The 13,323-nt window shown below is 43.1% G+C and overlaps 1 protein-coding gene across 1 annotated transcript; it reads left to right on the top strand.

Annotated features, from left to right (window-relative positions):
- Window positions 1–9,784: 9,784 nt before the first annotated feature.
- On the top strand, window positions 9,785–13,069 carry LOC123126025 (uncharacterized). The gene is made up of 4 exons (XM_044546447.1): window positions 9,785–10,240; window positions 10,327–10,465; window positions 12,441–12,526; window positions 12,722–13,069. Exons 1-4 carry the CDS (start codon window positions 9,980–9,982, stop codon window positions 12,842–12,844), a joined length of 609 nt encoding a protein of 202 aa, XP_044402382.1. The 5' UTR covers window positions 9,785–9,979; the 3' UTR covers window positions 12,845–13,069.
- The last annotated feature ends 254 nt before the right edge of the window (window positions 13,070–13,323 follow it).

Here is a 13,323-nt window from a genome sequence, read left to right as displayed (position 1 = left end):
GTTTCAGGCATAGTTAATTTTCTCCTTTCAATTGCTTTATTTTTTCTCTGTTAATGAGATGCCCAAACGATGATGCCTGATGTTGGGTACTTGTATAACTATCAGATGACATAATTAAAGGCCTTACCATTTAATTACTTTGTCGAAGTGTGCCTGAAGCTTTGAAGTCTATTAACCAACTATTATTGCATGAGCCTCACAATCTAGTTTATACTAGGCTAATGATTGCATAGTTTTGCTTGATGTAGTAGGTTTGTATGAATCCCCCTGTTGTTCATTATGCTCCCTAAGACTTTAATTGAGTTGCAGAATGGCCAATTGCTTGCTTACTTATACGCAACATGCTGTCTAAATTTGTAACTTGTCTGTGTTTTGGATTGGGCCCCAACATCATGCTCCTCTAGTGAGCTAAGAGAGATTTCTGTATGCAGGCTGCACAAACTACCTTTTTATAATTTTTAAAATATCACTTGCTTATGCTTCATGACGTGTAACTTTATTGTTAGTCCTGTTTTGCCATGTACAAAATAGACTGTCTTGCTCGCTTCATTGTTGTAACTATATTTTTGCCCTAGTCATGTGTACTTACAGAAACATTTCAGGATGAAGTGACATCAACACAAAGATCTATGAGCAGTGCGGCATGGCCATTACCGAATGAATATGGATTGGAATTGGAATGTGCTGATGTTCTCGAGCATCAACTAGAGGTGGCAAGACAATGTGTACATGATTCTCAACGTACAATCAACAAGTTGAGACTGGACATGCAGATATTAGATGGAGGAGTCAAAAAAAAGAAACAAGACACTAAGGTAACCATGAAGGAATTAGAGATTTTACAGACTGAAATGTGTGCTATCTGAATCCGGCCAATCCTATTTTCTGAAGAGATTATAGTTCAAATGGTAAGTTCTGTTGATGCTTGTCCATGATGTATGAGCTTTATCTGTCTAGTGTATGTAATTTGCTGTTTGTGTACACTTTATTATCACTAGTGTCGAACTATAATGTCCAGTGGGTATATTCGGCTGTAATTTCTTTATTGTATAGTGTAGGATTATTCTATGTTTCTATGACGTCTTTTTATTGTATAGTGTATGTTTTTTAGAGGCGATAGTATAGAGTAGGATATTTCTTGAATATGCTATATCGTTGAAACGGGGCCAACACGCCCAAACATTTCCTAGACGACATACAAACGAACAAACATGTGTAGTCAAAGCAGGCCTTAATTGGGCTGGTCAAAATAATATTAAGTGGATCCCAAATGATGTGGCCCACCGTAACAACGGCTCTTAGCAGGCCGTCAACAGGCCTAAAGCTCGATAGGGACGTATAAATGGAAATGGCCCGCGGGCCTTTAGCAGGCCGAAATAAATGTCAATTGTGTCTCATCCCTTTTACTTTACGGGCTAGTAAGAGGCCGAAAGTGTTATGGGCCAGAGGAGGCCCAATTTGCAAACTAGGCTTTTAACAGGACGAAAGTCGCATTGGGTTGAAATGATGCCCTACGGAACGTGGGCCCCTAATGGACCTTTGCCCGGTGGAACGTGAGCCCCTAATGGACCTAAAGTCAAATGCCCAACTATTGTGCAGGCCGTTAGTAGGCCAAGGGAAAAATTGGGCTAAGGGTTGGCCCATTTACCGAATGGGCCGAGGACAGGCCTAAAGTCACAACGGGCTAGAATTGGCCCAACTGCAGAATGGGCCAAGAAAAGGCCGAAAGATGTTCCGGGCCATTAACAGGCTGGAACTGACGATGGGCTGCTAATAGGCCGAAAGAAGCTTGGGTCGTAATTGGGCCCAAAAACGTAGCGGGCCGTTAACGGGCTTAAACTGACGATGGGCTGGAAATTGTAGAATCTAGAATGGACCTTTGATGGGCCGACTCTGTGTAACTTGTATGGGTCATACTTGTAAATGGGCCTGACTCAAGTAGGCCGCTAATGGGTCGGCCCGCTTATTTTGACAGGCCCAGCCTTTTCACCGGAATGGGCCTCTGTTGGGTCGTGCCACGTGTCGACGTATCATAGGCGGCTCCTACCGAATGAGTGGATGAAATTTGTCCCAACGATGAGGCAACATGTGTTTCCTCCGGCTAATGAGAATTTTACACGTGGAAAATCCCCATTGCTCGTGGCTGTTAGCGGGTTATCGGATCCAAAACGGACCCGATAGCTTAACGGCGTTCTGTTATGGTGGATGCCACGTGTCGGTCACCCTTGACAAAAGCACTTCTATGACGCGCGATTTATCGTCATGGAAATGGACATTTCCGTGATGATAATTTTGGTAATGTCATGGAACACTTCTATGACAGCACATGTATGACTATCTTGATTATGTCATAAAATCATCATGGATGTACATGCATGACAGAAAACGTGACCTACTGTAACAAACATGTATCATCACGGAAGTGTATTTTTTTGTAGTGTTCCCTCTACTCACCCACACCTCCTTTTTTCCGACAGCGGACTTACGCCACAGCTGATCCAATGAACCCTCATACTCCCCTCCGTGTGGGCATCCACCCGCCTCATCTTCTCTGGCTCCTCGTCGTTCCCTTCCTAGGCCTCGCCATCGTCCAACTCCTTGATGCTCTCGGTGCCTCGTGGTCAATGAGGTCAACGAACGATAGCCATCAGAAGTGGACTTTAGGCTGTGAGGCTGACAGATGGACCCACCAGCTACATCTTCAAAACCAAGGAAGTGCCTCCTTATTACTTGCAAAAGAAAAATGATTACTCCCCCTGACAGCATGGACCCACCAGCTATATCATCGCACGCAAGGAAGTGCATCCTTATCCTCCCTGACAACTGGGACCCACCCGGTCGAAGCGTATGTAGCATTGTCACAAACGTGTACATACATACTGCTCGATCGGTCTCTCTCAATGATGAACCGTGGCCGAGCAAGCAGCGGCATGTGTAGTAGTAGACGACATCGAGTTGGCGGCGGAGGAAAACTCGGCATGCCCCCAATGTAGCAGTTCAGACGGTCCCTTCTAAACTGTGTACGCATACATACAGCCAGATGCCAAAAAATACGACCACGTGCGTACATACGGGTGGGGTCTCGAACACCTACTCACGCATAAGTACGGCCAGGGCTCGTGTACATGGAGAGGCAGCAGACGGCAGCAACGGCGTTGTGTTCATCGGGAGCCAACCGGCTTGGATGGAATAGCCGAAACGAGGTATTGTGTACCGCAGAATGGAGGAAACAAGCCTTCTGTTCGACCGTGTACGGTAGAAATGGGATCCTATTCATCGGGAAGGGTCTGGCGTACCACAGAATGGAGGAAACGGACTTGTGTTCGACCGTGTATGGTCGATAGGGGGTCCTATTCATCAGGAAGGGTCTGGCGTACCGCAAAACGGAGGAAACAGACTTCTGTTCGAGTGCCTACGGTCGAAACGGGGACTTGTTGATCAGGAGGGGTGTGGCATACCGCAAAATGTAGGAAACGAACTTGTGTTGGAGTGCCTACGGTGAAACGGGGTCCTGTTCATCCACCATCTACTGCCTCGCTCCAGCATCCATGGGCTACTGTTCATCCACCTTCGATCTCCTCCAGCCTCCATGAGCTATTGTTCATCCACGGGTACTGTTCATCTAGCCTCCACCTGTTGCTGTTCATAGAGCCTCCACGGGGTCCTGTTCATCCACCCCCAACCGGCTGGGGTACGGTAGCCTCCTTGGGGTCCTCTTCATCCAGCGGCAATGACCTACTACCACGGGGTCCTGTTCATCCAACCCCGACCGGGAATTGCTCATCCACAGCCAACCAATCGGCTCGACTCACCACGTCTCGACTCGTTCTACGTACCACGCGCACGGTAGCAACGGTCACTATTCATCGAGAGGCAACCCAACACCGGCTGGCTATGTCTCACACGGGGGCTCAATCGGCTTCAGTAAGCAGCAGCAGTATCGATCGCTCGGGTTCAGTTAGCAGCAACAGCGAAAGGAATCGCTCGAGTTCAGTCAGTAGCGAATGAATCACTCGAGTTCAGTTAACAGCCAAGGGATCGATCACTCAGTTTCAGTAACGTGCGATCGCCCGGGTTCAGTTAGCCAACGCCTCGAACATACGCGCGTACACGAGAGAAACGTGGAAACCTTCGTGCATCTCTCATCCCCGACCACCCACCGTAACTGGGAACTCCCCGATATTTTCCTCGCCCTCGCTTCTACCATGGTTTTTTCCGTCATGGACGACCCAAAGAATGTCATGCAGTTGCGTCTCCGGCCCGCCTAGGATAAAAAGCCCATTTTTTGTCATGATTTTTTGGCATAGAAGTAGGAGCCCACCACATCTATGATGATACCGGGTTTTGTCATAATTATCGTCATAGAAGTGTCATAAGCATGACATGAAAAAAAATCATTCAACCTAAAATGTCATGGATGTGTCTTTTTTTGTAGTGATCTATTGGGGACTTGTGCGTTTCTCCTACTGGATTGATACCTTAGTTCTTAACTGAGGAAAATACTTATCTCTACTGTGATGCATCACCCTTTCCTCTCCAAGGGAAAAACCAACGCAAGCTCAAGAAGTAGCACCCACCTTCGGTGGCCATCTTCTGGTACATAAGTTATTTTGACCTAGAAAAATAAGGACAGTACTTTCAGGATGGAGCACCACCGTCTCGAGGTGGAACTTGGGCAGGATCACTTTTGCCCTCTGGCGGAGCAATTCCGTTGGGGGAACATCCCTCCAAGAGGGGGATATCGAACCAACCATCATCACTAACAACCCTCCCATCTTTGGGAGGCCAATCTTCATCAACATCTTCAATGGCACCATCTCATCTCAAACCCTAGTTCATCTCTCGTGTTCAATCTTTGTACCGGAACATCAGATTGGTACCCGTGGGTGCTAGTAGTGTTGATTACATCTTGTAGTTGATGCTATATGGTTTATTTGGTGGAACATTATATGTTCAGATCCCTTATGCTATTTAATATCCCTATGATCTTAAGCATGAGTATTATTCGTGAGTAGTTGCCTTTTTTCTTGAGGCCACGGGAGAAGTCATGTTGCAAGTAATCATGTGAATTTGGTATTCATTCGATATTTTGCTAATATGTATGTTGTGATTCCCTTAATGGTGTTATGTGAACGTCGACAACATGAAACTTCACCATCTTTTGGGCCTAAGGGGATGCATTGTGGAGTATTTATTAGATGATGGGTTGCTAGAGTGACAGAAGTTTAAACCCTAGTTTATGCGCTATTCCGTAAGGGGCTGATTTGGATCCATATGTTTAATGCTATGATCAGATTTTATCTTAATACTTCTTTCATAATTGCGAATGCTTGCGAGTGGGTTAATCATAAGTGGGAGGTTTGTTCAAGTAAGAACATCACCCAAGAACCAGTCCACTCACATATCAAATTATCAAATAGCGAACGTGAATCAAACCAACATGATGAAAGTGACTAGATGAAATTCCCGTGTGACCTCAAGAACGCTTTACTTATTATCTGAGACCTACCGGCCTGTCCTTTGCCATCAAAAGGATTGGGCTACCTTGCTGCACTTATTGTTACTATTGTTACTTGTTACTTGTTACAAATTATCTTGCTATCAAACTACCTGTTGCCACCAATCTCAGTGCTTGCTGAGAACCACTTGTCATTTCCTTCTGCTCCTTGTTGGGTTCGACACTCTTAATTATCGAAAGGACTATGATTGATCTCCTATACTTTCGGGTCATCATTCACAATCATAAAAGATGTCTAACATAGTATATTTGCATGTGAATCTTCTCTTCCCTTATTAATTCTTTCATGAATTGCATCATTGACCAATGCTATGTTTGTGAACTTTCAATAAATTTTACCACTTATACTTTTCCTTATGTAATGTCATTACTTTCCATCAGATTATCATATGATCTTTTCATTATTTTCTTAATTTTGATAGAAACATAAAAGTAAGAAGCAAAAACTCAAACTAATCTTTATTAACAACTCTTTACTGGATTGCATAGATAGATAGATCACGAAACTAGCACTCGAAAATAGATCATACTAAACTTTTATTCAACTAAATCATGAAATAACTAAGGATTGAACTAAAAACTTGTGAAGATAATAGAGGTGGTGGTGATACGATACCGGGACACCTCCCCCAAGCTTGGCACAAGCCAAGGGGGTGCGCATACTCGTGTAATCAAGTCTCCTTTGGTGATGGTGTAATGGGCTCGCACTTTAGCCTTAGCAGGTATTACAGCCTATGGTTGATGCTTTGAAGGGCGACGTTTTACTCTTCCAACAGGATAACTTCACGAGTGAGATAACTGTTCTAAATACAAACTGTTTCGAAGGCCCTTAGAGCTTCAATTTCAGATGGGTGAGATGATCATAGAAAGGTTGGAGGATATCTCTCTCTTTTGCAATATCCTCCTTGGGGATGGCTTGCCCTCCTTCTTGAGCTTGATCTCCTGCAACTTCTTCAACCTTGTTCTCCTTAGGGCCCTTCTTTGTTTCTTCTCTTCTTATTTCCATCTTCAGCACCCAACCATTGTCTTCCCCGTTGTTGGAAGATGGATAAGACATGATGCCAAGCTTGATAGAGTAGTCAGAAAACAACATGAAACAAGAACAAGGGATATTTCCACGATGCGGTGGTCAAAACATCAGGGAGTATATATAAAGAATTTTTATCTTGCAAAACAAGTAAGCTAGAGAAAAACGAAGTCGGGAAGGCTCCCGAGGGTTCCACTACCCACCATGGCGCGCCAGGAGAGGCATGCGCGCCCTGGTGCCTAGTGGGCACCTGGGTTGCCTTCTCGGGTGTTTCTTATTTTTTATTTTTTCTAATATTCCAAAACTGACAGAAAATATTTTTATGGAATTTTGGAGTAGATTTACTTATCATATCACATAACTCTTCCTTTTCAGGGTTGTGGATTGTTCTAGAAGGTCTCTTTTATGTATTCCTCCGGTGTCATGGTTTGAATGGTGTTAGTTTCAACATTAATAGGCGTACCTGAGATATAGTCATTAATCCTTTGTCCATTGACCACCCTCGGATTTGTGCCTTCAACATTATTGATCTTAATGGCTCCAAAACGATAAACTTCTTCAATGATATATGGTCCTTCCCACTTAGAGAGAAGTTTTCCTGCAAAAAAATCTAAAACGAGAATTGTACAATTGAACATACTCACCCACCTTAAATTCTCGTTTTTGGATTCTTTTGTCATGCCATCTTTTAGCTTTTTCTTTAAACAATTTGGCATTCTCATAGGCTTGGGTTCTCCATTCATCCAGTGAGCTAATATCAAATAACCTCTTTTCACCGGCAAGTTTGAAATCATAATTGAGTTCTTTAATTACCCAATATGCTTTATGTTCTAACTCAAGAAGAAATGACAAGCTTTTGCATAAACCATTTTATACGGAGACAAATGCATATGATTTTTATAAGCTGTTATGTAAGCCCATAGTGCATCATCAAGGTTCTTAGACCAATTCTTTTGAGATATGTTGACTATCTTTTGCAATATTAACTTTATTTCTCTATTTCTCAACTCAACTAAACCACAAGATTGAGGGTGATAAGGAGATGCAATTCTATGGTTGACATCTTATTTAGCAAGCAATTTACGAAAAGCACCATGAATAAAATGTGAACCACCATCAGTCATTAAATATCTAGGGACTCCAAACCTCAGGAAAATAACTTCTTTAAGAATTTTAATGGAAGTGTTATGATCAACACTACTAGTTGGAATAGTTTCTACCCACTTAGTGACATAATCAACAACAACCAAAATATGTGTATACCTAATAGAGGAAGGAAAAGGCCCCATATAATCAAATCACCACACATCGAATGGTTCAATAACAAGTGAATAATTCATAGGCATTTCCTGACATCTACCAATATTACCAATTCTTTGACATTCATCACAAGATAAAACAAACTTACGATCATCCTTAAAAAGAGTAGGCCAATAAAAACCAGATTGTAATACCTTGTGTGTTGTTCTGTCTCCTGCATGGTGTCCTCCGTAAGCCTCACAGTGACACTTCCGTAGGATTTGTTCATGTTCATGCTTATGTATACAATGTCCAATAATACCATCTACTCCTTTATAAAGATGTGGGTCATCCCAAAAGTAACGTCTTAAATAAAAGAAGTTTTTTCTTTTGTTTCGTTGGTATATAAAGCTAGGTGGTATAAATTTAGCAACAATATAATTATCATAGTCTGCATACCAAGGTATTACGAGAAGCATTTATGACAGCTAGTTGTTCATCAAGGAAGCTATCATCAATAGGTAATGGGTCATAAAGGATATTTTCCAACCTAGACAAGTTATCAGCTATGGGATTCTCAGCTCCCTTCCTATTAGTAATATGGAAGTCAATTTTTTGTAGCAATAGAACCCACCTAATGAGTCTAGGTTTAACATCTTTCTTTTCCATAAGGTATTTAATAGCAGCATGATCAGTATGAACTATTACTTTAGAATCAACTATGTAAGATTTGATTTTTTAACAAGCAAACACAACCACTAGAAATTCTTTCTCAGTAGTAGCATAATTTCTTTGAGCACGGTCTAAAGTTTTGCTAGCATAATAGATAACATTTAATTTCTTATCAACTCTTTGTCCTAAAACAACACCGATAACATAATCATTAGCATCACTGATAATCCCCAAATGCAAGGAATCATCGTAGCAATTTCCAAAGATGGAAGTGATAAGTATGGAGTGTCGAACCCACAAGGAGCTAAATGTAAGATCAATATTCTTTCAAGTCCTATCTGCCACTGATACGACTCTACATACACCAAACGTTTGCTTCCATGTGTGTGTGTGTGTGTGTGTGTGTGTGTGTGAGAGAGAGAGAGAGAGAGAGAGAGAGAGAGCGTGCGACTTGGTTAGCTAGCTGGTTGGGCCTTCTTTTCTGTTTTCAGTTTCTGGCTTCTGTTGTCATTTTTCAAATTTGAATTTGAATTTTCTCCAAAAGAGAAAGTGTTTCTAAGTTACCCCAGGAATATTCCTGACTATATGAACATTTCCCCAAGGGTTTTTGACAAATTGCAATTTGCCAAATTAACTAATGGGCCCATTTGCAAAGTTGTCTTTATTTCCTTTTTATGTTTTATTTATTATATCCAGAATTTTACTTATAGTTTAATTGCACAAATTACACTATTTACAAACCATGGTCCACTCGAAATAAATAGGGCAAATATAATCCAGATGAGTTTTTCTGAAAATCATTTTTAGGGTGAGGCCTCCATGGCTTCTAATTAAATACAAATGATAGTTTGAATTCAAATGTTGTCCTTGTTAGCCTCAAAAACCAAATATGCAAGGAAATCATGGATGCATATGCTTCTAATTTCACAACCAAAATTTAGGAGAAATTTGGGTTGTGACGGGAAGGAAGGAGGCAGAGCTGGCGGCCGGAGGGTGGGAGGTAGAGATGGCGGCGCAAGGGTGGGGAGCCGCGGCTGGGAAGAGGGGTCGTGAGTGCGGGAAGATGTAGACAACTAAGTCTCCGCAACTGGAGCCACTTCATTTTATACGCCAACAAATGAAATGACGAAAATGCCCTGGTGGGGGCATCAAATTTACAGTTAGTTGCAATTGGAAATTTATCCGAAGGCCAAGGCGATCGGGGCGAAGATCTGACGGCTCACAACAAACCAGCCCGAGAACGGACGGCCAGGATCGCACAGGAAAAATGATCCGACGAGGCAACGTGAATCTAAAGCTATGGGATGAATAAATGAGGAGATGATTATATAAAAAAAAAACAGATTTGGGTCGTGGAAACAGAGGTGCCCGTGAGCCGCGACGACCGACGTCGACACGACCGCCGCTCCCACATCCCACCTCGCCGGCATCCCTGAATTCTCCCGTCCGCCCATCAGATCTCACCGCCGTCGTCACCCCTGCTCATCGCCGTATGGTCTCATCCCAAATCTGAAGCAGCAGCCATGTCAGCCGGCACCGCTGCGCCGGGACTCGTTGTCACCGCCACCGATCCCATCCGCTCTTTCCTCTCCTCCGCCGCCGGCTCCCCCGACCTCTCCGACGACCTCCGGGGCCTGGCCTCCGCCCTCGCTTCTGAGCCGGCCGTCCCCTACCGCTCCATCCGCGCCATCTGGTGCGCCGACTGCTCCCGCGACCGCCCACCTCTCAGACAGCTCTTGCAAGGCGCTCAAGTCGTGCTGCCCAGCCCCAAGCCCCGCGAGAAGGTGAGTTACAGCCACGGCGACACCCGTGGTCTGAGTTGGTGAGGTTTAGCCCGATATAAGTTTCTGATTTGGCTGTGCCCGTGCAGAGCGATGAGCTCAAGGCGAGGCTGGAGAAGCTCCGGGAGATGCAGGAGAGGAAGGAGTACGCCGAGCTCGTCAAGGATGTCGCGCCTAAGGAGGACAACACCGAGCCGTTCTCCTCTTACAAGGATCAGCTAGGATTCGGTATGAATAGTCATATTCATGCTTTTTCCTAAACTGGACGTGCATTGTTGGTTTGGAAACAAAACTGAGCCCTCATATATAAGCCTGATTGCTAATGCAGCAATATGATGCACAATTTTTAGAATTGAGACAATGCAAATAGGTTTCCATGTGGGAACAAAACTTAGATGAATCACTAGTGTTAGCTTCAAGCATCAGAAATTCAGAACTAAGTAGCAACGACAGGGGCTGAGACCCCAGAACAGATTCCAAACAACAGGAAGCTTATCTTCAAAGATAGCTCACAGAGTCATTGGCTTAACAGAACAAAAACTACACAGTTTTACTGGATTCCTCCAAAACACAAAGGAGAAATCGCAGCCTTCAGATTTCTTCATTCACTGTTCACCCTCCATCCCATTTCAGCCATGGGGTGATCGTTCTTCATCCTCGCATGGCACAGGACACTTCATTCACCACCTGCTTGAATAGCCTGGTTCCCGACTTGAGCTCCTCTTGGGTTCCTTGCCCTGCAAATAGATCATGCCGATAGCCAAGGCCTATTTTGTCTAGTACTAATTACATGCATCATTATACGTGTTCTAGATAGATCATAGGATTGCTGCAGTTCCAACCATAACCAGCCCTTTCTCATTCTTTGCTAATTGAACGAGCCAAGCCAGTTATCAAACAAATGAACAGTGTATCATGGCTTAGAGGCGAATGCAAAAGCTTAGCAGACAACAGTTCTTATCAACGCCAGTAAGCATACAATTTGTTTCACTAGATAGGAGGTGCTAGCTGCTACACGAAGGATAAACTGATGGCTTATTATTCGACACTTCAATTGCCCATGGCTTGTGATGTAGCACAAAATAGCACGACGCTAAATTGTGCGTGTAGATGTCCCGATCTTTCATGGTACATGCAAAACAACAACGAACGACGGCAGCAATAGTCGCATGAGAAATAGACCTAGAAGAACAAGCCTTCAGATCAAACGAAAGTAAGAAGCCGAAGGAGAAGACTTGCACCGACACTGATACAAGATCAGACGCATGCACAGCAGTAACGAATCCCTAGGATTTACAAGAACACATCCTTGGTGCCTCCCGTTGTGAGGTGTTTTCTGGTATTTTATTCAACTCAACTCAAAACTCCAAAAACTGATCTCCTGGGACAAGACTGACAACCCATTTTTATCTCCGACTCACACCAGAAGTAAGGGCCAAAAAAAATTTAACCGACTTAAAAGCAAAGGTAGCTAACAGAACTTCTATTCTAAGTAGTACTCTTTAATTAGGAAACTAATTAATCTATCCAGCCACGTTGATCACATAAGCCTAATTTAGACTTAAAAGGCTATTTGTTTGCTTGCACTCTTGAACTGCTCCATCATCACACATAAAAAGTAATACCAATATTAATTCACCGTGTCCTTCTTTGGTTCAATTGGTAAAACCTCAAACCAAAATGAGCCAAGCTGTAACATGTTCGAAAGATTATAACCAGCATCCGGTATACTTGCATCAAAACAAATGCTCTTGCTTATCTTCTGTTCAACACTCGGAGCCGCGCAAAGTAAACTTGCAGTACTTTGCACCGGAAAGATAATAGCTGCACTGGTGGACACATTAGCTTGCATACATACATGTATGCAATCTGTAATTGTAGGATTACATTTGTGAGATAGCTATTTTATTCTGAGATCGATATTTTTCTACCTAGTACTTATCTTTTACTCAATCTTTGCAAGCAAAATGAAATATTGAGATTTCGTCTGTTCCCTTCCCGGTTGGTAGGACCAGGATGTTACCCTTTATACATGAAATTTGATCCAAGTTTTGGGATTTTCGAGTGAGCAATGCCCGACTATGTTTTAGTAGTTAGAAGTATCTTATTCTCCTTAGCGCACTATGATGTTTACTCCTGAGCTTAAACTGTAAGGGGTTAATGTTATGTTTCATTTGTTGATGGAATGTTTCCCCAATTTCAGGTCTGCATGTTGTGGTCATAATGTTCACGGGTTATTTGGTGGGGTTTGCTACTTTCAAAGCTCTGTTCAGCAACAGTCCTGTCATGGTAAGTCAAGAAGAATGATACCTACTTGCTTGTTCTTCCATTAGGGAACTCCATGGGGTAATTTTTGTGCCAGCGTTGTGGCTTTACTCATACTGCATTTGACCCATCCTGCAAGGCACTACTATGGTGCAGAAGGCTGCATTACGTAGTAAAACATGTAAATATAACAAGTGTGGCCTTGGTATTATATTTCAGAATGCTGCTGGAGGCATCTTAGGAGTGGTGGGTGGCATGCTGATGGAAACAGTTCTTTTTATCATCAGATCATCCAGTAAAGAGTTGTCGTCTTCGGTTCCAAGATCCAAGAAGCTTCAGTAGACACTGATCTGCTTTGATTTTTCATGTGTACTTGACCTTGCGAAACGGTAGTATGTGAAGTTCTGGATCGTTCAGATGTATGTAAGGAAATATAGTTGATTGTCAAAGATATTGAATGGGAGAAAGTGCTATTGTGAGCTCGAGCTCACATGCTCCCGGATGAACAGTAAAAATCCGAAAAAACAGTAAAGAAAATCAAAAAAATCTGATTTTTTTGTCAAGGAACATTGATGATTTCTCTACGCGCGTGCAAATTTTGGTGATGGAATCACGTTTGTGGATGTCTCAGCAAAAAAGAAAAATGATGCCCCAAAATGCTTCCAAAAACACTATTTTTGGAGTATCGATTTTGTTATGGCAGCCGCTACGCTTCCGCCGTTGGATGTATTAAAAACATCTGCCGCATGGAGCTCCGTTGGATCAGCGCTCTGACAGCCGTCAGATCTGACCACCACGCGCGTGACCACCTTCTTACTTCC

This window comes from Triticum aestivum, chromosome 1B, assembly GCF_018294505.1.
Source record: "Triticum aestivum cultivar Chinese Spring chromosome 1B, IWGSC CS RefSeq v2.1, whole genome shotgun sequence".
Taxonomy (NCBI): domain Eukaryota; kingdom Viridiplantae; phylum Streptophyta; class Magnoliopsida; order Poales; family Poaceae; genus Triticum; species Triticum aestivum.
The sequence above is the reverse complement of the archived record's forward strand: the minus strand, read 5'-3'. Positions and strand labels throughout refer to the sequence as shown.

What these genes read in the sequence shown, in the direction of transcription:
- LOC123126025 (XM_044546447.1), top strand. Translation starts at nt 9,980, where the DNA reads ATGTCAGCCGGCACCGCTGCGCCGGGACTCGTTGTCACCGCCACCGAT. An exon ending in CAAGGATCAGCTAGGATTCG is followed by an intron (nt 10,466 to 12,440) that starts GTATGAATAGTC and finishes CCCCAATTTCAG; the next exon opens with GTCTGCATGTTGTGGTCATA. An exon ending in TCAGCAACAGTCCTGTCATG is followed by an intron (nt 12,527 to 12,721) that starts GTAAGTCAAGAA and finishes ATTATATTTCAG; the next exon opens with AATGCTGCTGGAGGCATCTT.